Here is a 24,678-nt window from a genome sequence, read left to right as displayed (position 1 = left end):
ACTGCCTGAGAAGGTCTCCCACTCAGAAGTACGAGATGGGGAGGGGGGAATCTATCAAATAGCGCACTTCTAACTTTGTACAGTACTAATGCAATTAGTCAAATCAGTCACACTACGAAATGCTACCAAGGGGGGGGGGGGGGGGGGGTTCTGCGCCACTCAGGAGCCACTGTGCTCCACTTATGACCCTAGAAACTTTTCAATCTGTAATTTTAGAGGAGCATCATTTACATTTCAAACACATTGATGCCTTTTTATTTTCTGCTGTATGTAGGCTGTACCACATTTGATTGACAGAAGACAAAGCATAATTCTCTGTGGTGGTGGTATAGTACTTGAAGAGTAAATCAGTCATCGCTCCTTTAATGCCGTGACGTCAGATACGGGAATCACATGTCCACGCGCTTCGGGAAGATTTGTTTTAGTACGGCGGCTGGGCTTGGAAAATATTGGGAAATGGCTACCCTTGAACTATTATGGACAGAATCCGTAAACATGTGGACTAATGCGCATGTGACACGGTAGAGAAGTGCATAGAGTATTTATAGGAACCGGCTTTTATAACGCTATGAGCTTGCTCAGGCATGCATGGAAATCTATGGGAATTCATTGTTGGCGGAGATTCACACATTAACAGGAAGTAGGAATAGCCAAGCGACTGAAGCTGTTTTGATCAGTGCGCTGACTTTAAACAAAAAAAGAAACAAACCAGTGTTTTTATAATCAAAGTGCGAAAAATATCGATGGAATATTGTAACTAAAAATTCAAAGTCACCGGAGCTCGAACCAGTGTGAGAAGCTGTTTTGAAGTCCCATGTATAAACTTTCAGTTAGTTTTTATGCTGTTTTTAGATATTTTTGTAGTCCTATTTTTTTAACAGACAATACCAATTGGATGTATACAAGGCGAACGAACTAACTTTTGATGCCATGTTTGAGAGAATAGTGTAAGCGGTTTTAACAAGTTTTTCGAAGATGAGGTCTTCTTTGGCTCCCGGCATCAGACTGATCACGTCCTTCTCAAGAGACAGCGGGTAAGTTTCTACTATCTTTGAATTCTATTGTGTGTGTGTGTGACACCCTTTATGCAAACAAAGCTATTGCATTGTACAGTATGTAGGTTGATGACGGGGGGACAGCGGTTTTGTCCCTAATCAGATAGAAGTCAATGATTGGCTAGACATGAGGCTGTAACCTGGTCTCAAAGCATTTTGTATTGTTCTGTACATACATTTGAGACACTCCATTTAGTATGAAATGTTACGTTTCGTATGATATGTATTAATTTGTGGATATCCACAATATGTTACGAATTTGCGAACATACGTTTCGCAAATTCGTTACATATTGTATGATATGTTACAGATTCTAATTTGTTGTGGCTAACGTTAGCTAGGTGGCTAACGTTAGCTAGGTTAAGGTCAGGGTTCAGGTGCATCATGGCAAAAACTGGAAGACTGGCCAGTGGCCAAGAGCTTTTACGTCCAGACTATCAGGCTGCTAAATAGCCACCACTAGTCAGCTACCTCGAAAATTCAAGCAGTTTGGGTGCTGCCATAGAGTTACATTAGAAGTGCCCATCCAAGAAAGCTCAAGGTCATTGGACACAGATAAAATGACGTCAAATCACGTTATATCTACAGTAGCTTTTATTGGACTGATAATGTCAACATCATACTTTCAAAATCTTAGCTAGCGGTCATCATCATGAATCAAGTCGACAATCTACTGGCAAATCATTTTCAATCCTTGTCATATGAAGATAAATTATAGATAAAATGTATCGGTGCTCATCGGCCATAAACATTAGTTTATGTTGGAAATCGCCAATTCAACAATGAGTGGTGTGGAAGGAATCACTGGCTAACTGTTATTCAGTGGAATGGGTGTGTAGTCCAAGTCTAGGTGTAAGGGTCTCTTTTCCAAGCTTAAAAAGATAAACATTAGCCATGCTGTCAATCCAGCATGACTTCTGCTGCGTTCAAAACAACTGGAGACTCGGAACTGTGAAATCTCGGACTTCAGTGAGTTCAAGACAACTGGGAACTCTGGAAAAAACAAGCTCCAACTGGTGAAAATACGTTTTGAACTGTCATCCATCTCGGAATTCCAAGTCGGGAACTCGGGGTAAGAACGGCCCATGTTCTGAATTCTGTCGCTCTACATTTCAAAAGTGCTGAACAAATAGTTATATTGACTGCGTCCATCCTAGCTCGCTCATTAATGTCTTAATTGAACTGACAGATTGCCCTTATTGTCATTATGCCATAGTTTGTACATCTCAATTGTCAGGAGAAACCACATTTTGTTTAAGCAAGTCAGCTATGTTTTATAAAAAGGCAGTAAATGAGGCCAAATGAACTGCCAGACAAGGCTCCGCTGATAGCCAGGTGTAGCAGTGGTAAGGTGTTGGGACAACTTTATGTAGGCCCTAACAGTTTGTGGGCACCGTTTGTCACTGTTATAGTGCAATTAATGTATTGTTTAGTGTTGTGTAGTGCCTTTGCTGGCATGCATATTTGCTATTTTTGGGGGTGTTTGCCCCACCAAGATTTACATGCTAAAATCGCCACTGTTCATTACATATAGTTGAGGTTGACCAATTTAATCGCCATGGCCGATTAATTAGGGCCGTTTTTAATACAATCGGTAATCGGCATTTTTAGACGTCGATTACATTGCATTCCACGAGGAAACTGCGTGGCAGGCTGACCACCTGTTACGCGAGTGCAGCAAGGAGCCAAGGTAAGTTGCTAGCTAGCATTAAACTTATCTTATAAAAAACGATCAATCTTAACATAATCACTAGTTAACTACACATGGTTGATGATATTACTAGGTTAACTAGCTTGTCCTGCATTGCATATAATCGATGTGGTGCCTGTTAACTTATCATCGAATCACAGCCTACTTCGCCAAACGGGGGAGGATTTAACAAAAGCGCATTCGTGAAAAAAAGCACAATTGTTGCACGACTGTACCTAACCATAAACATCAATACCTTTCTTAAAATCAATACACAGAAGTATATATTTTTTAACCTGCATATTTAGTTAAAAGAAATTCATGTTAACAGGCAATATTAACTAGAGAAATTGTGTCACTTCTCTTGCGTTCATTGCACGCAGAGTCAGGGTATATGCAACAGTTTGGGCCGCCTGGCTCATTGCGAACTAATTTGCCAGAATTGTACATAATTATTACATAACATTGAAGGTTGTGAAATGTAACAGCAATATTTAGACTTAGGGTTGCCACCGTTCGATAAAATACGGAACGGTTCCGTATTTCACTGAAAGAATAAACGTTTTGTTTTCGAAATGCTAGTTTCCGGATTTGACCATATTAATGACCAACGGCTCGTATTTCTGTGTTTATTATATTATAATTAAGTCTATGATTTGATAGAGCAGTCTGACTGAGCGGTGGTAGGCGGCAGCAAGCTCGTAAGCATTCATTCAAACTTTACTGCATTTGCCAGCAGCTCTTAGCAATGCTTGCTTCACAGTGCTTTTTATGACTTCAAGCCTATCAACTCCTGTGATTAGGCTGGCAATACTAAAGCGCCTATTAAAACATCCAGTAGTCAAAGGTATATGAAATACAAATGGTATAGAGAGAAATAGTCAATGCTTCATAATTCCTATAATAACTACAACCTAAAACTTCTTAACTGGGAATATTGAAGAACTGGGAATATTGAACCACCAGCTTTCATATGTTCTCATGTTCTGAGCAAGGAACTTAAACGTTATGTTTTTTTACATGGCACATGTTGCACTTTTAATTTCTTCTCCAACACTGTTTTTGCATTATTTAAACCACATTGAGCATGTTTCATTATTTATTTGAGACAAAATAGATTTTATTTATGTATTATATTAAGTTAACATAAAAGTGTTCATTGTTCTTTCAGTATTGTTGTAATTGTCATTAGTATATATATCTCGACCGATTAATCCGCTTTTTTTTGTCTTCCAATAATCGGTATCGGCGTTGAAAAGTCATAATTTTGCAGGAATGCCCACCTGCAGATGCAGGAATGCCCACATTTTGGAACGCCACAAATTGTGGGCCACAATTGCGGTATTTTCCCTTTAAACCCCATATTCAAAGATGTCTTGTGCAAAAAGAAGCATAGAATTTTACGTGAAAACATCCTAGGTGAAGGCCATCTACACTGTTGGATTTCTACAACATTTCATCAATCCACAATACTTTCTGGATTATTGCTGTCACTGACCCAGGTTGTTCCATAAACCTGACGAAATAGTCACACTTTGTCCTAGATTTAGTCAGTCAAACTATAAAAGTCTTGCTCACAACAATTTCTCCTGAATGTTTGTGTCCGAAATGGCATCCCAGTAGTCACTACATTTGACCAAGGCCCTAGTGTACTGCTTTTGACCAGGGTCCATAGCGCTCTGGACAAAAGTAGTGCAGTAATAGGGTGTCTTTTTGGATGCATCTTATGTGTTGTGTGCAATTAGCTTGAGGATGAGGAGTTTACACCAGGTTCTGAGTGAGGTTGTTACTAAAATCTAAATGTGGTAAAACCTTCCTTTCCACTCCAGGAAATGTAAACAGGTCAATACAGAGCGTGTCTGGTGTGTGGTGTAGCTAGCTGCCTTCCGGTGCAGTGTACACCTCTCTGTACTGCTCTCAGCAGTAATGAACTTTTCTGAATACCCTGTTTTGGTTCCCACTAAAAAATCAAGCCTATGTGTTCTGCCTACTGTACAGACAAGACCATGTGAACAATTGTTTAGTTTTCTCTTCTCCTCAGATCTCTCTTCAGGATGGTAGTTTGAAGCCTTTCTTTCTCTTTCTCTCTTTCTCTTCCCCCCCGGTCTTATGAGACTAACATCCCATAATACCCCAGCACTGTAGACCTCTAGATAATGTATAAGAGTAACGTATAAGAGACTGTCCAAAAAATGTGTGTGCTTTGACAAAGGTGAGGTTGTTGATGGCATGGTATTTGCTTTGGACAACATTAGAATGAGCTCTTTTTCTACTCTCTGTGCAGGTACAGAGGTTTCACCCTCTTCCTCACCTTTCTCTTCTATACCAGCTACCATCTCTCCCGGAAACCCATCAGCATCGTCAAGGTGATACACTGACTTCACAAACCTTTATGAAACATTATCTTATTTATTTTTATTTTTTAAATGTAACCTTTATGTAACCAGGCATCTTAACGTAATGCCACACTGTTCAGCTCTATATTCTAACATATCTAAGTGTTCTAGGTCACAAAAGCCCTAGAACACTCAAGTTGCACAACAATAGTTAGCATAGTCATTTTTCAGAAAGTTATATGATAGTGGCTGTTTTTGTTTCGAGACGTTTAAACTGGTTGCCTCTTGAAGGCTGAATGTTTTGTGTCCATGTGTGTAATCTCTGGTTATTGCCCCATGTATATACAGAGTGAGCTGCACAAAAATTGTTCCACTCTCATTCGGCCACCGAACCTCAATGGAACTGACAATGAAACCTGGTGTGACTGGGCGCCATTTGGTGAGTCCTCTGCTTGACTTGACTTCTTCGATCATTTTTAAAAAGGAATAGAAATGCTTCCAAAACATTTCCAACGTGTTTCTGAGAATATAGAAAGCACACCATATCAGTAGAATGAATCCGTTTTTATGTTGCTGTTTAAGCATTACGACAGTAGATTTCATTCTGACATTTTCTGTGCCAACTCGTTTTCTCCAGACCAGGACAACTACCAGACTCTGTTTGGAGCCGTGGACAACTCCTTCCTCGTTGCTTATGCCATTGGCATGTTTTTCAGGTAGGCAGAATGATGTAAATCCTATGATTGTGTTGTTTTTGTGGGTGTGCGTGCTTGCGGGTGTATTAAACCTCACTACAAGGAGTTAACCAGATGATGTGTTGTATGTTTTGACAGTGGGATATTTGGTGAGCGCGTGCCCTTGCGATACTACCTGACCACCGGGATGCTTCTCAGTGGTCTCTTCACATGTCTGTTTGGCCTGGGCTTCTACTGGAACATCCACTCCATCTGGTATTACGCCTTCGTCCAGGTAAGGGTTAAATCTGCTCTAAAACCATTGTCACTCGCTCACACCCCGCAGAATAGTTCCCTTTGAGTTCAGGCCCGACCTGGGGCATGTTCATAAGAGTTTGCAGCGTAAACATTTTTGCAATGGGAAGTCCTGGTAGTCCCTCAGTTTCAGTCAGTTGTCTTGTGTTTCGTGCCTAATGAACACAGCCTGGTACTGAAAAACAACAGTTTAAAGTTAAATCTATGTCCACACTGTGTATACAGGGCCTTGTGTATGCATGCACATTCATGAGTTTTCCTATCTGAGCATATGCAGCGACAAAACAACTTGGGTTGTAAAAGGAAAGTCAGGTAAAAGTTGGCATGGGGGCTTTAGGCACCATCACATGACAGGTCAGCAGTATCATATGATGTAGAGCGTGTGAGGGAGGCTGAGGGATTGTTTCCATGCCAGTGCTTTTCTCAAGGCTATGTGTGTGATAATATAATGGTGTGGGTAACCGGCCCAGCCCCCTTCTTTTTTATGTGTCTTTGTTTGTATCTCTCTCATGGGGACACAAAACATCTCTCCATCTTTTTTTTTCTCTCACCGGGTTGGGTATAGGGGCATATTTAATGTTGAAATTAAAAGCATCTAAAAGTCTAAATCTCCCTCTCTTACTTCCCTAGGCAATGAATGGACTAGTGCAGACAACGGGCTGGCCTGCAGTGGTGGCCTGCGTTGGGAACTGGTTCGGAAAGGGGAAGTGAGTGAGACATATTCTTACTCCTGACCAGTTCAGCAATGCTGAGTGCCCAGTATCAGTACCCCTTTTCCATATTGTGTAGGGTATTTTTTTGTTGCTCAAGGTCAGTCACATTATGCGAAATTAAAAACAGAACTCTGCGGTCAGTTCCTTTGTTTGAGTGTAATGAGTGTTTGGAAATTAAAAATAGGAACAATTTACAGATGTCCAGTTTCCATTTCAGCAGTTTACTGCTGAAAGCTCTCCTCAGTATTTAGTACCGGTATGTTGAAAGTTTTAAGTATATATTGAATTCACTCCAATAAATTCCCTATGTTCAAGTGTCCCTATAAGTTAATGTAAGCAGGCTCACTGTCTCACCTTTCACTGTCAAGATATACAATGTTTCTAAACCCACTTCTTTCATATCCAAGCCATCTGTGTGCGTCTGTCCTTCTCCCTCCAGACGAGGGTTCATCATGGGCGTGTGGAACTCGCACACCTCGGTAGGCAACATCCTGGGTTCGCTCATCGCCGGCATCTTTGTGTCCTCGGCCTGGGGCATGTCCTTCATCGTGCCCGGAATCATTATTGCATCCACAGGCATTCTCTGCTTCTTCTTTCTGGTGGAGAGTGAGTGTGACCTTTGACCTCTGGCTCTGTATTCATAGAGAAAGTAGGAGTGCTGATCTAGGATCAGTTTTGCCTTTTTAGATTATAATGAATGGACAGAGGGGGCCTGATCCTAGATCACTATTCTTACTTTGAGATGTTCAAAACATGTCAACAGGTCCATAGTGCTGAATGCATAAACCACTGCAACCTATTGAAGCTTGATACAGTAGATCATAGAATCCAAATGAAATGGTATACAATATTCATTGCCATTAGAAAGTTATTATGGAGGATACGTTTTTATTAACCTAGTTTGAAAATGGATCATGTTGGGTTCTCCGACAGGATTTATGTAAAATGAGAATAGGCTAGTCCCAAGACTATTTTGACATGAAAATGGATTTGTGAGCACAACCTTTTTTATTGTTGTCACAGAACCAGAAGATGTCGGCTGCAGCCCCCCGCAGCACCATGTAAGTATAACCAAAGAACATATGAAGTAATGGGTGCCCTTAGTATTATAGAGAAGGGCTGCCTTGCTCAAGGGCAGTCGGTGTCGGTGGCACCGACTGCCCTTGTAACCTCGAGGCTACCAGCTACCCCTAGATTATGGCCTGATTTTGTTTTGACCAATGTTTTGTCATTCTATTATTTCCCTTTCTTTCGAAAGACTTGATATTATAGAGTAATAGAAGACATGTTAGACTATACATAAAACATAGTCAATAGTTGTAGCCCTGGTTAGAACAATGCTAATTGCTGTGTATGTGCAGGAGGACAACGAGAAGGAGCCTCTCTTACAAAACTCATCTGTTAACGAGGAGATCTTCAGCAGTCCTGGCCTGTCCAACTCTATCTCCTCCGAGTCGACAGAGGAGCACACCGAGGCCATCAGCTTCTGTGGGGCCCTCAGGATACCTGTGAGTGCGGATCACTATCTACTTTAATTTCAAGCTGTTTCATTTGCTTTCTATTGTGACTCATGGTTGATAATGTATTATATGTATAAACTGGAAATGCTGTAGACTGTTGTAATGACTTTTGTTTTATTTCTAAAAGGTGGTAGACCAGGTTTAGTGTTGCAGATAGATTGTGGCTTCTATCACTGTAATTGTCTGCATTATATCTAATCCCTCATATATGTATATTATTTTAAATACATTTTTAAAATATATTTTCCTTTATTATTTTCACCTAACCCTACCACCCCTCCCCTAATTGGAGTAAACTACACTGAACGAAAAATATAAACACGACATGTAGTGTTGGTTCCATGTTTCATAAGCTAAATTAAAAACAAAAAAAACTATTGCGTTTTTATATTTTTGTTCATAATAAATAAATATATTTTCTTTATTTATTATTTTCCCCTAACCCTACCACCCCTCCCCTAATTGGAGTAAACTAATAGACAACAATACTAAGGCTTCCACTTCCAGTTTAAACATATTTCAAGCATTTCATGTACAGTATATTTTACATTAGTTATCTTTTGTTTGTTTTTAGTCCCAGCCTTCAGCTGCCCTCAACCCCTCCCATATATCTCTGAAGACCATCCAGTTTTGATTTATTGTTATGACAGTTGCTATGACTGCTCTATGACCAGTGTGTAATAAACTCAGCAAAAAAAGAAACGTCCTCTCACTGTCAACTGCGTTTATTTTCAGCAAACGTAACATGTGTAAATATTTGTATGAACATAACAAGATTCAACAACTGAGACATAAACTGAACAAGTTCCACAGACATGTGACTAACAGAAATTGAATAAAGTTTCCCTGAGTAAAGGGGGGGGGTCAAAATCAAAAGTAACTGTCAGTATCTGGTGTGGCCACCCGCTGCATTAAGTACTGCACTGCATCTCCTCCTCATGGACTGCACCAGATTTGCCAGTTCTTGCTGTGAGATGTTACCCCACTCTTCCACCAAGGCATCTGCAAGTTCCCGGACATTTCTGGGGCGATGGCCCTAGCCCTCCGATCCAACAGGTCCCAGACGTGCTCAATGGGATTGACATCCTGGCTCGTCGCTGGCCATGGCAGAACACTGACATTCCTGTCTTGCAGGTAATCATGCACAGAACGAGCAGTATGGCTGGTGGCATTGTCATGCTGGAGGGTCATGTCAGGATGAGCCTGCAGGAAGGGTACCACATGAGGGAGGAGGATGTCTTCCCTGTAACGCACAGCGTTGAGATTGCCTGCAATGACAACAAGCTCAGTCCAATGATGCTGTGACACACCACCCCAGACCATGACGGACCCTCCACCTCCAAATCGATCCCGCTCCAGAGTACAGGCCTCGGTGTAACGCTCATTCCTTCAACGATAAATGCGAATCCGACCATCACCCCTGGTGAGACAAAACCGCAACTCGTCAGTGAAGAGCACTTTTTACCAGTCCTGTCTGGTCCAGCGACGGTGGGTCTGTGCCCATAGGCGACATTGTTGCCGGTGATGGCTGGTGAGGACAGGCCTACAAGCCCTCAGTCCAGCCTCTCTCAGCCTATTGCGGACAGTCTCAGCACTGATGGAGGGATTGTGCGTTCCTGGTGTAACTCGGGCAGTTGTTGCCATCTTGTACCTGTCCCGCAGGTGTGATGTTCGGATGTACCTGTGCAGATGTTGTTACACGTGGTCTGCCACTGCGAGGACGATTAGCTGTCCGTCCTGTCTCCCTGTAGCGCTGTCTTAAGTGTCTCACAGTACGGACATTGCAATTTAGTACTCTGGCCACATCTGCAGTCCTCATGCCTCCTTGCAGAATGCCTAAGGCACGTTCACACAGATGAGCAGGGACCCTGGGCATCTTTCTTTTGGTGTTTTTCAGTCAGTAGAAAGGCCTCTTTTTAGTGTCCTAAGTTTTCATAACTGTGACCTTAATTGCCTTCCGTCTGTAAGCTGTTAGTGTCTTAACAACCGTTCCACAGGTGCATGTTCATTAATTGTTTATGGTTCATTGAACAAGCATGGGAAACAGTGTTTAAACCCTTTACAATGAAGATCTGTGAAGTTATTTGGATTTTTACGAATTATCTTTGAAAGACAGGGTCCTGAAAAAGGGATGTTTCTTTTTTTGCTGAGTTTGTGTGATATTATCTTACAGGGTGTAATGGAGTTCTCCCTCTGTCTGCTGTTCGCTAAGCTTGTTAGCTACACCTTTCTCTACTGGCTTCCTCTCTACATCTCTAATGTTGGTACGTACTCAGTTTAGCTTCTATTTGTTGACAGTTCATCTGAGGGTTCAAATGCTAACAATGCTTATAAGCTGATAATGATTTGCTTTGCATTGTGAGATGCGCCGTTAGTTAGTTTGGCATACTGTGTCGCTTAAAATTCCTAATGTTTATTTCCTCAGCCCATTTTGACCCCAAGGAAGCTGGGGACATGTCAACACTATTTGATGTAGGAGGAATTGTTGGTAAGCCTTAACAGTCATGTGACTGACTTTATATGCAATTATGTAACCTTTATAGCGCAATACTCTGAGAGATCATATGAGGAACCAGGAAGCTCTTCTCTGATTGACCTGGATGTTTTGTCTACACTGTAGTTATAACAAGTCATAGACATAACGAGGGGTTTCTGCAGTCATAACAAAACAGAACATAGACATACCAAGTGATGTCTGCAGTCAGAAGAGTTCTCATTAGAATTGGCCAATGATTGGCTCCTACTGTATTGGTGTCTGAGCACTTACTATTGATCTTCAATGCAGCTCCTCAAAGGCTGAATATTTTTCAGATGATGTAGGACTGCTATCTTCCCCTACGTGTTAAGTCTGTGTTAAGCGTGTATGTTAAGCGTGTGTTGTGTGTCTGCAGGGGGCGTCGTGGCTGGACTGGTGTCGGACCAAACTGGGGGCAGAGCCTCAACTTGCTGTGTCATGTTAATCGTGGCTGCTCCTATGGTGAGTGTGCATTCACACAAAAGACATCACTGGCTTTTACCATGTGTAACACCATGGACATTTCTAGTGTCTCTTTATTATAGTACACTTATGACTCCTCTTTGAATTGTAAATGTGGCATTTGAGAGTAATATGCACATTCCATTCTTTAGAAAACCGGTGCTGGGCAAAAATATACTGTATATCATGAAAGGAAAGGCCTGCACAAAGGCCTGAATTGCAAATGTTGACTGGACACACTTTATATTCACTAATGACAAGACGAAATTCTCTCAGTAAATGTATTGATCACATACAGTACCAGTCAGAAGTTTGGCCGCACCTACTCATTGTGCAAAGCTGTCATCAAGGCAAAGGGTGGCTACTTTGAAGAATCTCAAATATAAAATATATTTAGATTTTGTTTAACACTTTTTTGCTTTCTATATGATTCCATACGTGTTATTTCATAGTTTTGGATGTCTTCACCATTATTCTACAATTTAGAAAATAGTATAAATAAAGAAAAACCCTGGAATCAGTAGGTGTTTCCAAACATTTGACTGGTACTGTATATGTCATGTAAATATGACTGCCTGATGGACTTTGGCTGCGCTTTGTAGCTCTGGAATTGGCAGTGAATTTCACCCGCTGCCCAAGAAACATTTCGTGATAGGTTGCAAGGTCCTTGACACTATTGTGTCAATCTGTTTTTCAGCATAGCTAAATGTTTTCCTTTGGGTTTACATGTGGGTTATTAAATCATGAGCCAATCCTTCAAGAGTGCCACCTTTTGTCCAAAATCCAGTCCAAATGTTTGTTTTGCTTTCCTAGCTGTTCCTGTACAACCACATTGGACAGCATAGCCTAGGAACCACAATCGGTAAGAGATACATTTGTATGGCTTTTGACTTTCAAGCCATAGCGCCATTTTAGTCTCAACCCCTCCTGCTAACAACTACATCAATGCTCCAATTTAACTCATTGTACTAAACTGTGTGTCGGTCGTGTGTTTGTAGCCTTTCATGTTTAGCAGACGCTCTTATCTAGGGCGAGTTACAGTCGGTGCATTCAACTGAAGTAGGCAATCAACATAACCACATATCACAATGAAAATCTTCCTAAAAAAGACCCTTGCTATCTGCGAGCTAGCGTACTGTACATGCCTGATTCTCTCACAGTGCTGTGTTGTTGTGTACCTCTGCACCGTAGGGATGCTGTTGGTGTGTGGAGCCCTGGTGAACGGACCCTACGCCCTCATCACCACCGCTGTGTCTGCTGACCTGGTAAGCATATCCATTCCAGAATGGACCACTTCATGCCTCTAACATGAGGTCCTCAGCTCTCCCGAAGTCACACGGAGGAGATAAGCTCCTCATTGCCCCACTCCCCCCACATCCCCTGTTAGTCCAAGGCTCTATCTTAATGCGTCTTTCCTCGATTCCTTGCATTCTGTCTCCCTTGCCTCTTTCTCAAACCGATTCAAGGTGCCTCCCATCAGACAATCACCTTCAATGCGTTTTGAGGAGAGAGGACGCAAGGAATCAAGGAGACAAATTGGGAAATAGGATTGAATGTTGGTTCATAATGAGTGTTTTTCCTTTCATAGGGGACACATGAGAGCCTGAGGGGAAACTCTAGAGCGTTGTCAACGGTCACGGCCATAATTGATGGCACAGGGTCAATAGGTATGTGGGGAATGTCTGGGCCACATGGGGGATTGGTACTGATTTTGTTGTTTTAGTTTTGACGCTTATAATGGTGACTAGTAATGGGTTAGTGGGGCTATGGTGCATTTATGTGTGCCTGTGTCAATGCATGAAGGAATGTTTTTATTTATTTATTTGAGGTCACCTATGTTTTGAGATTCACTTCAATGCTCACTTATTGCAGTGTAATGTGGCAATTTACAAATGGTTTTATACAGTTTATGTAGAAGGTCCATGGCTAATTGCCATGCACAATTATTTTCCATTGTAAATCATGTAGTGTTCTAAAGGCAGACTTTTCATGATTGTTGTCCCAAATCAAATTGTATATCCAGACCTGGGGCCTTATTTATCAAAGCTGCGTGCGCACGAAAAAGCCTCTAAACAGTGCATGCGCCAGTTTTCCCCCAAAGGTTGCTATTTTTATCCATTTTGAACATGATGTGAAAGTGGGGGTATCTCCACGCATATCTCACTTCTAGTGGTTGATCAATTGTATTGCAAGCAAATATTGTTATTTTGAGGGAAATGGGGGTGTTTGATACATCAGAATTTTAATAATGGTCTGCTAATGAAAACACAACTTAGGCCTAATGATAAAACGGATGCATTTGCCGTGGGTAAGGAGATCGCATGGCAGCATGTAGCCTAATGTGTTTCTTTTATTTCCGTAAAACTTGAATTAATAGCTTTGGCATTTATTTGCTTCAATCACTGAACACAACAGGCTCTTATTAGAGACAGGTTTCTATTTGAACCAGGCATCTATTTCCTTAATGCACACAGCTTTTGCTCATTTACATAGTTAATTGCTTAGTTCCAGCATTCACTTCCAGCATTTTAAGCTATTCATTTCATGCACTGTGCTATCATTTACACATTCTGTCACATTTCTTTTGTCGTAGTAAAGAAAGAAAAAAACATTCCTTGACGGAATAGTTATTCTCCTCTGACTGCATTTTCGTCAGTTCTTACTTTCTGATGATTTCTAGGGGTCTGTACCCCCAAGGTTGTTGACTGTTTTTGTGCTTGATTGTTAGCTAGCAATTCTCAGCTGTTAGCAGCCAATGGCATGCAGTTTGTTACTGGTGATAAAAAAAAACGAAAGATTTTATTTTGAGTCACAACTGAATTATTTAATGTAACAAATCAAACAATAAACCTTGTAAACAATTCATGGTAATCCATGGTAACCTCGTAAACAATTCAAACCCAGCGTTTATTGGCTGAAATGTGTGCCATTGCCCAGCTATTTAAAGGGACAGGTGGCTATTTGAGACTGAGCTTTTAATTTAAGTTTTACGGTATATAGGCCTAAATCATGATCATATTGCAGGACATGACTGTCCTTTTCTGACATGACTGGTTTATTCCCGCTACACAACATTTATTAGTGTACCATTTATTCATCGCTCATTTAATAGCCAAACATGCTAGAAATTAAGTAGACCGGTAGCCAATTTAATATATTTGATAGTATGGGTATACAGTAGGCTACAGTATAGCTGTGCGATAGGAGCGCAACATCATAGCCAATATATAAATTCAGATCCTATACCAAGGCAGGAGATGGAAACACAATAATCTATTGATAAACAAAATGTTGAACATTTTTATATTTTCAATAGAAGTGTGCTATAGCATTTATTCCTACTTTTACATTGTTCGAATAGAAAATCATACTTGCACAATGTGCTGCTAGTGTTTGGCGCTCGCTATAGGCGGCATGCATTTCTTGTTTGGAAAAAGTCACTACAAAACATTCTGTGCATATCTCTACATAAATGTGATCAAATGTGCCATTGCGCTTTACTTTACAAACTCTCATGGCCCAGTTCCAACATCTCCAAATCATACAGCAAATGAGGGGTTTTTTGTTACCATAAAAGGTGGATGGGGGGTGTTGCCCAGGTGTGGTTGTAACGCTCGTTCACGAGCGCACAAATATGGCTCTGATTTATCAGGGAAAACATATGTTACGTGCGCCAGTTTGATAAATGCCAATTTGTTGTTACATGCAAATCCTAGAATCATCAGAATTTAGTGAGATATTTACGCACTGTTGATAAATGTGGTCCCTCGTTTCAGGTGTTTGGTTTCCCCTGCTCAAGTGTTTGACTGTTATTCTGACTGTCCTGTAGGTGCTGCCCTCGGTCCTCTGTTAGCAGGACTGATCTCTCCAACGGGGTGGAACAATGTCTTCTTCATGCTGATCACTGCTGATATCCTCGCCTGTTTGGTTAGTTTTTAGTCTTGTTTTATAAATCACTGCAATATTTGAGCCACATGTACAAAGAAGGTGCTATACCTGTGCATTGTGTACAACAGCGTTCTCCAACCTTTTCTAACATGAGAGATACTTTTAAAAAAACATGTCGCGAGCTACTAATTTACCCAATACATTACTGGGAGCTTGTACAGTGCATTTGGAAAGTATTCAGACCCCGTTACAGCCTTATTTTAAAATTGATTCAATTGTTTTTTCCCTCATCAATCTGCACACAATAACCCATAAAGACAAAGCATAAATCTGTTTTTTTAGAAAGAAAAACTGAAATACCTTATTTACATAAGTATTCAGACCCTTTGCTATGAGACTCGAAATTGAGCTCAGGTGCATCCTGTTTCAATTGATCATCCTTGAGATGTTTTTACAACTTGATTGGAGTCCACCTGTGGTAAAGTCAATTGATTGGACATGATTTGGAAAGGCCAACACCTGTCTATATAAGGTCCCACAGTCGATAGTGCTTGTCAGAGCAAAAACCATGCCATGAGGGCGAAGAAATTGTCCTTAGAGCTCTGAGACAGGATTGTGTTGAGACACAGATCTGGAGAGGGGTACCAAAACATTTCTGCAAATGTCTAAACCTGTTTTTCGCTTTGTCATTATGGGTTATTGTGTGTAGATTGATGAGGATTTTTTTTAAATTTAATCCATTTTAGAATAAGGCTGTAACATAACAATGTGGAAAAAGGGAAGGGGTCTGAATACTTTGTTTTAAAAACATTTGTGTTATAAATATGTGGAAAATGTGTTTTTTATATATATATCTGAAAACATATAGGTATACAGTACCAGTCAAAAAAGTTTGGACACACCTACTCATTCCAGGGTGTTGCTTTATTTTTTATTATTTTCCACATTGTAGAATAATAGTGAAGACCTAAAAACTACAGTGAGGGGAAAAGGTATTTGATCCCCTGCTGATTTTGTACGTTTTCCCACTGACAAAGAAATTATCAGTCTATCATTTTAATGGTAGGTTTATTTGAACAGTGAGAGACAGAATAACAACAAAAGAATCCAGAAAAACGCATGTCAAAAATGTTATAAAATTATTTGCATTTTAATGAGGGAAATAAGTATTTGACCCCTCGGCAAAACATGACTTAGTACTTGGTGGCAAAACCCTTGTTGGCAATCACAGAGGTCAGACGTTTCTTGTAGTTGGCCACCAGGTTTGCACACATCTCAGGAGGGATTTTGTTCCACTCCTCTTTGCAGATCTTCTCCAAGTCATTAAGGTTTTGAGGCTGACGTTTGGCAACTCGAACCTTCAGCTCCCTCCACAGATTTTCTATGGGATTAAGGTCTGGAGACTGGCTTGGCCACTCCAGGACCTTAATGTGCTTCTTCTTGAGCCACTCTTTTGTTGCCTTGGCCATGTCATTGGGTCATTGTCATGCTGGAATACCCATCCACGACCCATTTTCAATGCCCTGGCTGAGGGAAGGAGGTTCTCACCCAAGATTTGACGGTACATGGCCCCGTCCATCTTCCTTTTAAGAGTGTGCTCCTAATCTGAGCTCTTTACCTGTATAAAAGACACCTGGGAGCCAGAAATCTTTCTGATTGAGAGGGGGTCAAATACTTATTTCCCTCATTAAAATGCAAATCAATTTATAACATTTTTGACATGTGTTTTTCTGGATTCTTTTGTTGTTATCCTGTCTCTCACTGTTCAAATAAGCCTACCATTAAAATTATAGACTGGTCATTTCTTTGTCAGTGGGCAAACGTACAAAATCAGCAGGGGATCAAATACTTTTTTCCCTTACTGTATGTAATAAAGCATATGGAATAATGTAGTAACCCAAAAAAGTGTTAAACAAATCAAAATATATTTTCTATTTGAGATTCTTCAAAGAAGCCACCCTTTGCCTTGATGACAGCTTTGCACACTCTTGGCATTCTCTCAACCAGCTTCATGAGGAATGCTTTTCCAACAGTCTTGAAGGAGTAACCACGTATGCTGAGCACTTGTTGGCTGCTTTTCTCCCAGCGCCCTGCGGTCCAACTCATCCCAAGTCATCTCAATTGGGTTGAGGTCGGGTGATTGGTAAACTGTGTTGAGTGTGCTGTCTTTCTGTTTTCCAGCTGCTGTCCAGGCTGGTGTATAAGGAGGTGAGGGGCTGGTGTGGACACAGCCCCAGACAAAGAGGGTGAGCCACTCATGAATACACCACTTATATCACCAATCAGGAAACCAAAAGCTGGTTTCTTTTTCTTAAGATGAAGAGGCTTCTAAGTGCAATAAGTCATAAAATCATACATTTGTGTATCTAAGGAGTGAACAAATACTGGCTCCTTAAGGGTAATTTTTTTTTTTTTGCAATTGAACTTGCGTGTGCACAAAAATGGCTCTTCCTTGAAATACAGGTCAAAGCCACAAATAGCTACTCTGTAGGGCTGTTGTACATTAGCCTCTCCCTGAAGGTTAAGGGTGCCCATTATTCTACTCCAAAGGGGCCTCCAGGCTGCTTATTAATTGGCCAGCTTTAAAGTAATTGTCCAGTATTTCCAAATTTCTATGAAATATTACCTGAAATTAATTATAATATCAGTGAAATAGTTTTCTTCCAAAACATGGTAATTAACTATGTTAAAAAGCATCTTTTCTGTTTTAGAATGGTGTGGGCGTATTCCGGCCATAAAACATATTAATGCGAGTAGACCACTGATTGGCCAGCTCATCCTCTATGAGGAAATATCAAGCATTTTTTTTAAACATTCTGTTTGATACAAGTTTAAGGTGTGTTTTAAAAAAAAAAAAAATTCTTAATTTTTTCTCTCCAATTTATACGAGTATAGAATGAATCGACAATAATATTTGGGTATACGTTAACAGAATATTCACTTTTAAAAGTGAGATTTTCATTGGACAGTTTACGAGACAAATTGCAGTTACACCTCAGGCTATTTTTAGGCATCATAGGTAATCAATCACTATCAACCTGGGACAACCTGCATCTTATGGGACATTTGAATGGATGACTTGAGTTGGGTCTTAGACGCTCAATCAAATGTGACACAGAATCGTCTCTGTTCACTGAGCACTTAGGCTTCTTTATTCTTTCACAGCATCAAATAACGGTTTCTTGATTACAAGCACCTTTCCATGTTCTGCAAATCTATATACACTGGGCAACTGCGATTAACCCTTTGCACTTGTGGAAATTGGCCTATATGGATAGGGCTAAATTGAAATGTTTCTTACAGAAAAAATATGAAAAGCATATGCATAACCATGGTAGCAATGAAAGGGAACAATTTGGAGATTATGCAAAAATTCTTAGACCAAAGGTGTGAGGACACAACAATTCATCTGACACAAGACTGAATCCAAACATTACACTGTTGATTTTATGTGCATTTTACATTTACTGTACTTTTCGCCGCATTTGTTGATAACAAAATCAGGAAATACTATGGATACATACAGTCTTTAACTATAAGGTGCTTTTTTGAGCTCTCCTAGCAGTGCCGTTGAGGAACTAGAGCAACCACACTTTTTTAGTTGTTTTCTTTGGTACACAACCCTGCATCCCCGCCATCACACAATTACTATGGTTTACTCATACCAAAAAACCGGTTCATTATAAATCTCAGTCTGTCAGGTGGGCATCATTTGAAAGTTTGTTCTATTGCCAACATGACTAGCTAAATTATAAAATACGATCTTAGTGTTAGGCTTTAACAGTGCAATTCAGGGAAACGGATCATAATTTTGGTGTGCACAGAAAGGAGGCATGAGTGCATTTGGGTTCATGTGCCGTGGCAAATTTTCTTCACAATAGGCAAACGGGCTCATCCTTGTCAGAACAACCCGGTGTATGATGCGATGTCATCTAGTAACTGTACATCAAACATAGTGATCATAAACGTTAACTATATGACGTGAGTTTTATGACATGGAAATGTCAAGTGCACCTTTTTGGACTCACAGGTGTTTGGCTTGCTTGTATGACATCAGTGGTATTTATTATAATCCTCTATCTCATCTTTCAAAATACATAGTCCTCTGAATTTACAGCATTTCCCTCACTCAGACAACAAGAAATGTGAAAAAGTTGCCCAATTTAGATGCAGGGATGGGGGCAACTTCTTGTCGTGTGAGGTGCTCAAGTTCAGAACGGCTGTCAGAGACGTTATGTATAGCGTGATACTGTACAGCCACTGTGTTCCTGTTTAGGCGTTTATCAGTGCCCAAATCTGCCATTTTCAGTCCTTATGCAGGTGCGAATGTAAAGGGTTAAAAGCCATTGTGACATCAAGTTTAACATATGTCATTGTAGGCTGTTTTGGAAACTAGAGCAGTACTACATTACCCATAATTCAACATGTAACATGTCTGGTTTGTCATAATGGAGTTACACTACAGTCCAAGGTGTCTTTCTTTGAGCTACATAAGTGTCAAAGCTAAAAGGAAGCTGTATCCACCCCAATATCCACAACTGCGCAAGGCACCGGCCACTCTCACACTGTCCCGTTTATTCCAAGTCCCAAACTAACCCTCACATCATGTCAAATAATGCTGCCAAATAAAGCAAGGCTCCATCCCCAACAACAATTGTGCATCTCATGGCTCTATACTGCCCCTCATTTATTCCACTTCCCGAACTAACTCCATAGCATTAGCCTCTCTCCAGCAAAGTTGAGAAAGTGCTAGGGACCGTGTTTACTTGCAAAATTTTCAGAGAGGATACTCAGTTGAAGATTATGTGGTGGTTGCTTCTCCTCCAGTCCTCAAATATAGAATTACATTGAATTAATCAGATCCAATGATCTGGTACCTATGTTAATGACCAGAATAGGTTTGTATTTGGTCCATTCTGAAATGGGCTAATCTCGCCTTGTGTTGTCAGGTTCAAAGAAATATGAGTGGGTGCCTGGGACAAGAGACCGTATCACACATGCAAGGAAGGACGCAGGAAAAAGGACTAAGGACTAACCCCTGAGGTGCAACCAGATTTATAGGGTGCCGGTCCTTTCATCCTTAATGGACCCAGACCCCGTCACCAGCGGATGAAAGGATCTGAAAAAGGAGGAAGGGGGCCATTGATATTTTGGGACCATCTGACGGAGAGAGAGAACATGTCCTTTCTTCAAATTGTCACAAAGCACTCTCTCTTATACCTTTTTTATGATTATTTTGTATGTTTATTTTTTTCTCTGTTAGCCCCTCTCGGGGCTGTGTGCATATTTCATCTTATTATTAAAATTATGTGCACACTGCATTTTCCCAATCTCTCCTCAATAGTTACTAACAGTTAAAATCACATGCTAGTATTGGGATAGCTAAATTGGGCGCGCATGTTTTGCACAGCCTGGAGAACGCCGAACTACATTAGCAGCGAAGGAGGAGTTTGCAGTTGTAATCAAGTGCTGTGGCGGCAAATGTTGTCACTAACTAAGCCAGTACAGATAAGGATAAATTGTCTGACCGATCAAAAAAATCAAGAATAATTTCTCAATTTCAGACAGTACCATCACATCCTTCCATTTGTCTCTGATGGAAACGTTATATATTATGTTGTAGAGGGATTTTTTTTACTAGAATTTCTTTTGATTTTGTTGCATTATTTAGGCATAAAAATGACATTTAGGGGAAATTTGTAAGGGAAAAGATTAGTTTTGGGAATTTTTTTAAATACTTGAAATATTTGTTAATTTCCATGTCGGCTCTGTGCCTGAAAATGTCCTTGTCCGAAGCAAAGGATCCCAATTTCAAGCGCTCAACTGTGATTCTTAAACGATCCAGAGATTTGGTCACTTCTGTCAGATTTGTCTAAAATCCTAAATTAATCAGGAATGCGCTGTGTCAGCTATACCATAAAAAACCCTCATGTCAAGTCAAATTGTATTAGTCACATGCGCCAAATACAACAGGTATTTGGTACCTTACAGTGAAATGCTTACTTACAAGCCCCTAACCGACAGTGCAGTTTAAAAAAAATACAGATAACGATAAGAGAGAAAAGTAACAAGTATTTAAAGAGCAGTAAAAATAACAATAGATACAGGGGGGTGCTGCTACAGAGTCAATGTGCAGGGGCTCCGGTTAGTTGTGGTAGTATGTACATGTAGGTAGAGTTAATTAAAGTGACTATGCATAGATGACAGAGAGGGGCTGTGGTGAGGGGGGCAATGTGACAAGTCTGGGTAGCCATTTGACTAGATGTTCAGGAGTCTTATGGCTTGTGGGGTAGAAGCTGTTTAGAAGCCTCTTGGACCTAGACTTAGTGCTCCGGTACCGCTTGCCGTGTGGGAGCAGAGAGAACAGTCTATGACTAGGGTTGCTGGATTCTTTGACAATTTTCAAGGCCTTCCTCTGACACCGCCTGGTATAGAGGTCCTGGATGGCAGGAAGCTTGGCCCCAGTGCTGTACTGGGCTGTTCGCACTACCCTCTGTAGTGCCTGCGGTCGGAGGCCGAGCAGTTGCCATACCAAACAGTGATGCAACCAGTCTGGATGCTCTCGATGGTGCAGCTGTAGAACCTTTTGAGGATCTGAGGACCCATTCCAAACCTTTTCAGTCTCCTGAGGGGGAATAGGTTTTGTCCTGCCCGCTTCATGATTGTCATGGTGTGCTTGGACCATGTTAGTTTGTTGATGTGGACACCAAGAAACTTGAAGCTCTCAACCTGCTCCACTGCAGCTCTGTCGATGAGAATGGGGGCATGCTCAGTCCTCTATTCGATCGCCGCCTACTCCTCAGAAGGCAGCCCGCCCTCCGGCCTCTCTTTCTCCACCTCCTCTTCATGCAGATCACTGGGGTCGGGGCCTGTTCCCGAGGGAGCCGTATATCCTCCGCCTCGGGCTTGTCAGAGTCGTGAAAGAAGATAAAGGATTCTGCTAGTCCATGGTGAGTAATCGCAGTCCTGATGTCTAGAAGTTATTTTCAGTCATAAGAGACAGCAGCGGCAACATTATGTACAAAAATAGTTTAAAAAAATATAATAAAAAGTTACAAACAACGCAGATAAACGAACAAAAAAAACAATCGGTTGGGGGCATGTAAAACGTCTGCCTTTTTGCCATTTTAACATTTGTGTCCTCATTACATGCACATGTAGTGCAGCAAGACCACTCATGGTCTGTAAAGTGCTCCACTTTCGATAGATTTAAACAAACAATATTGGAATCACCATGGTCACAACCGTAAACTGTCAACTCCATCTGCCTGATAGAATATACATTTTGGTTCAAATATGATACTTTTAATACGGTTCAGAGTCAAAGCAACTGGGGAAAAACACAATTGGTTCTGTGTATACCACTCGAATGAAGACAAATTATATTTTTATCAACTCGGTCAGAGTGCTGAAACATCTGATTGTTTTTATTGTGGATTTTCACATTTATATTTTTCCATTATTTACAAATGCTTGTATTTAACTTGTTTTTACAGGCGAAATTGTATTTTTATTATCTGTTTTTAACTCCATCAGTGGCTTGTCAACTCTGTCACTGATGGCTAACCCACTTAAGATCGATTTTCTTTTTCTTTTTTTCATGAAGATAAATGTTAGGACTTGCGTCAGCTCTTAAAGTATGTTTGTGGAAGAAGTTTAAATCGTTTTACTTAAGTGAAGTGGTGAAATATAATCAAAGATCAAAATGTAGAAATATCTGGTCTGATTGCTTTGACTATATTAACCTTATTACTTTAGACTATGGGGAAGTTAGAGCACATATTTAATCAGAAATAACTACACTCAGACTAATACACTTTCACTCATAACAAATTAGAAAAAGTTTGAGTATCATTTGGGGAGAGAAATATGATGGTGCATCGGGTGGAAGAAATTTAGAATTTTCTTAGTGTTAAAAAAAAAAGTTGACTTTAAAAAAGTTTTGCTTGAGTGAAGTAGCAAAATATAGTAAACATTTAAGGTTGAGTAAGTAAACAAACAGAAAAATCCACAAATATACCCACATTTCTATAAAACGTAAACAGTTTGATTAGTGAATGCCATAGTGTAGTTATTTTGTAAGATACTTCTCCCTAGTAGCTGAAATAATATTTTTTTCAGAGCCATTTTAGCTGTTGCGCTAGTTTGGTCTGAACAGATTCACAAATCATTGGAAATTGTCACGCTATGCAGACGTTGTCTCCCTCCGAGGCACGTAATGCTAGGCCACCCCCCTGCACTTGCCTAGGCAGGCCTGCTCCCGCCGGGGCTAAAGCTAGTGTGAGCTTTGCAGATCCTCTCCAGCTCTGTCAGGTTGGATGGGGAGTGTCGCTGCACAGCAATTTTCAGGTCTCTCCAGATATGTTCGATCATGTTCAAGTCCGGGTTCTGGCAGGACCACTCAAGGACATTCAGAAACTTGCCCCGAAGCTACTCCTGCGTGGTCTTGGCTGTGTGCTTAGGGTCGTTGTCCTTTTGGAAGTTGACCCTTCGCCCCAGTCAGGTCTGAACCAGGTTTTCATAAAGGATCTCACTTTACTTTGCTCCGTTCATCTTTCCCTCGATCTTGACTAGTCTCCCAGTCCCTGCCGTTGAAGAACATCCCCCAGCATCCCCATAATGCTGCCACTACCATGCTTCACCGTAGGGGTGGTATTGGCCAGGTGATAAGCGGTGACTGGTTTTCTCCAGATGTGACGCTTGGCATTCATACCAAAGAGTTCAATCTTGGTTTCATCAGACCAGAGAATTTTGTTTCTCATGGTCTTGAGTCCTTTAGCTGCCTTTTGGCAAACTCCAAACAGGTTATTATGTGCCTTTTACTGAGGAGTAGCTTCCATCTGGCCTGATTGGTAGAGTGCTGCAGAGATGGTCATCCTTCTGGAAGGTTCTCCCATCTCCACAGAGGAACTCTGGAGTTCTCTGAGTGACCATTGGGTTCTTTGTCACCTTCCTGACGAAGGCCCTTCTCCCCCAATTGCTCAGTTTGGCTGGGCGGCCAGCTCTAGGAATAGTCTTGGTGGTTCCAAACTTGGCTTGATTTTTGCTCTGACATGCACTGTCAACTGTGGGACCTTATGTAGACTGGTGTGTGCCTTTCCAAATCATGTCCAAATAATTTAATTTAACACAGGTGGACTCCAAGTTGTAGAAACATCTCAAGGATGATGAATGGAAACAGGATGCACCTGAGCTCAATTTCGAGTCTCATAGCAAAGTGTCTGAATACTTATGTAAATAAGGAATTTCTGTTTTTTTATTTGTAATATATTTGCAAACATTTCTTAACCTGTTTTCACTGTCATTATGGGCTATTGTGTGTAGATTGATATAGAACATGTTTTATTTAATCCATTTTAGAATAAGGCTGTAACGTAACAATGTGGAAAAAGTGAAGGCGTCTGAATACTTTCCGATTGCACTGTACACTCACTTTTAGGTACACTCATCTTTACTGAACAAAAATATAAACGCAACATTTAAAGAGCTGAAATTAAAGATCAAAGAAAG

The 24,678-nt window shown here is 40.7% G+C and overlaps 1 protein-coding gene across 1 annotated transcript; it reads left to right on the top strand.

Moving 5' to 3' along the window:
- The first annotated feature begins 648 nt into the window (after window positions 1-648).
- Window positions 649-20,487, top strand: spx2 (Sugar phosphate exchanger 2). Its single transcript, NM_001140251.1, has 18 exons — window positions 649-1,034; window positions 5,030-5,111; window positions 5,430-5,520; window positions 5,719-5,797; window positions 5,915-6,050; window positions 6,701-6,777; window positions 7,223-7,389; window positions 7,807-7,844; window positions 8,145-8,291; window positions 10,477-10,567; window positions 10,729-10,791; window positions 11,195-11,280; window positions 12,094-12,142; window positions 12,472-12,545; window positions 12,869-12,947; window positions 15,110-15,207; window positions 17,350-17,414; window positions 20,118-20,487. Exons 1-18 carry the CDS (start codon window positions 976-978, stop codon window positions 20,131-20,133), a joined length of 1,497 nt encoding a protein of 498 aa, NP_001133723.1. The 5' UTR covers window positions 649-975; the 3' UTR covers window positions 20,134-20,487.
- Window positions 20,488-24,678: the final 4,191 nt, after the last annotated feature.

This window comes from Salmo salar, chromosome 13 (assembly GCF_965601325.2).
Source record: "Salmo salar chromosome 13, fSalSal1, whole genome shotgun sequence".
NCBI classification, from domain to species: Eukaryota; Metazoa; Chordata; class Actinopteri; order Salmoniformes; family Salmonidae; genus Salmo; species Salmo salar.
The sequence above is the reverse complement of the archived record's forward strand: the minus strand, read 5'-3'. Positions and strand labels throughout refer to the sequence as shown.

Bases quoted from the DNA above. Each gene is read 5' to 3' on its own strand.
- spx2 (NM_001140251.1), top strand. From the start codon at position 976: ATGAGGTCTTCTTTGGCTCCCGGCATCAGACTGATCACGTCCTTCTCA. The intron at 11,281-12,093 runs GTGAGTGTGCAT...TTGCTTTCCTAG, and splicing joins TAATCGTGGCTGCTCCTATG to CTGTTCCTGTACAACCACAT. The intron at 15,208-17,349 runs GTTAGTTTTTAG...TCTGTTTTCCAG, and splicing joins CTGATATCCTCGCCTGTTTG to CTGCTGTCCAGGCTGGTGTA.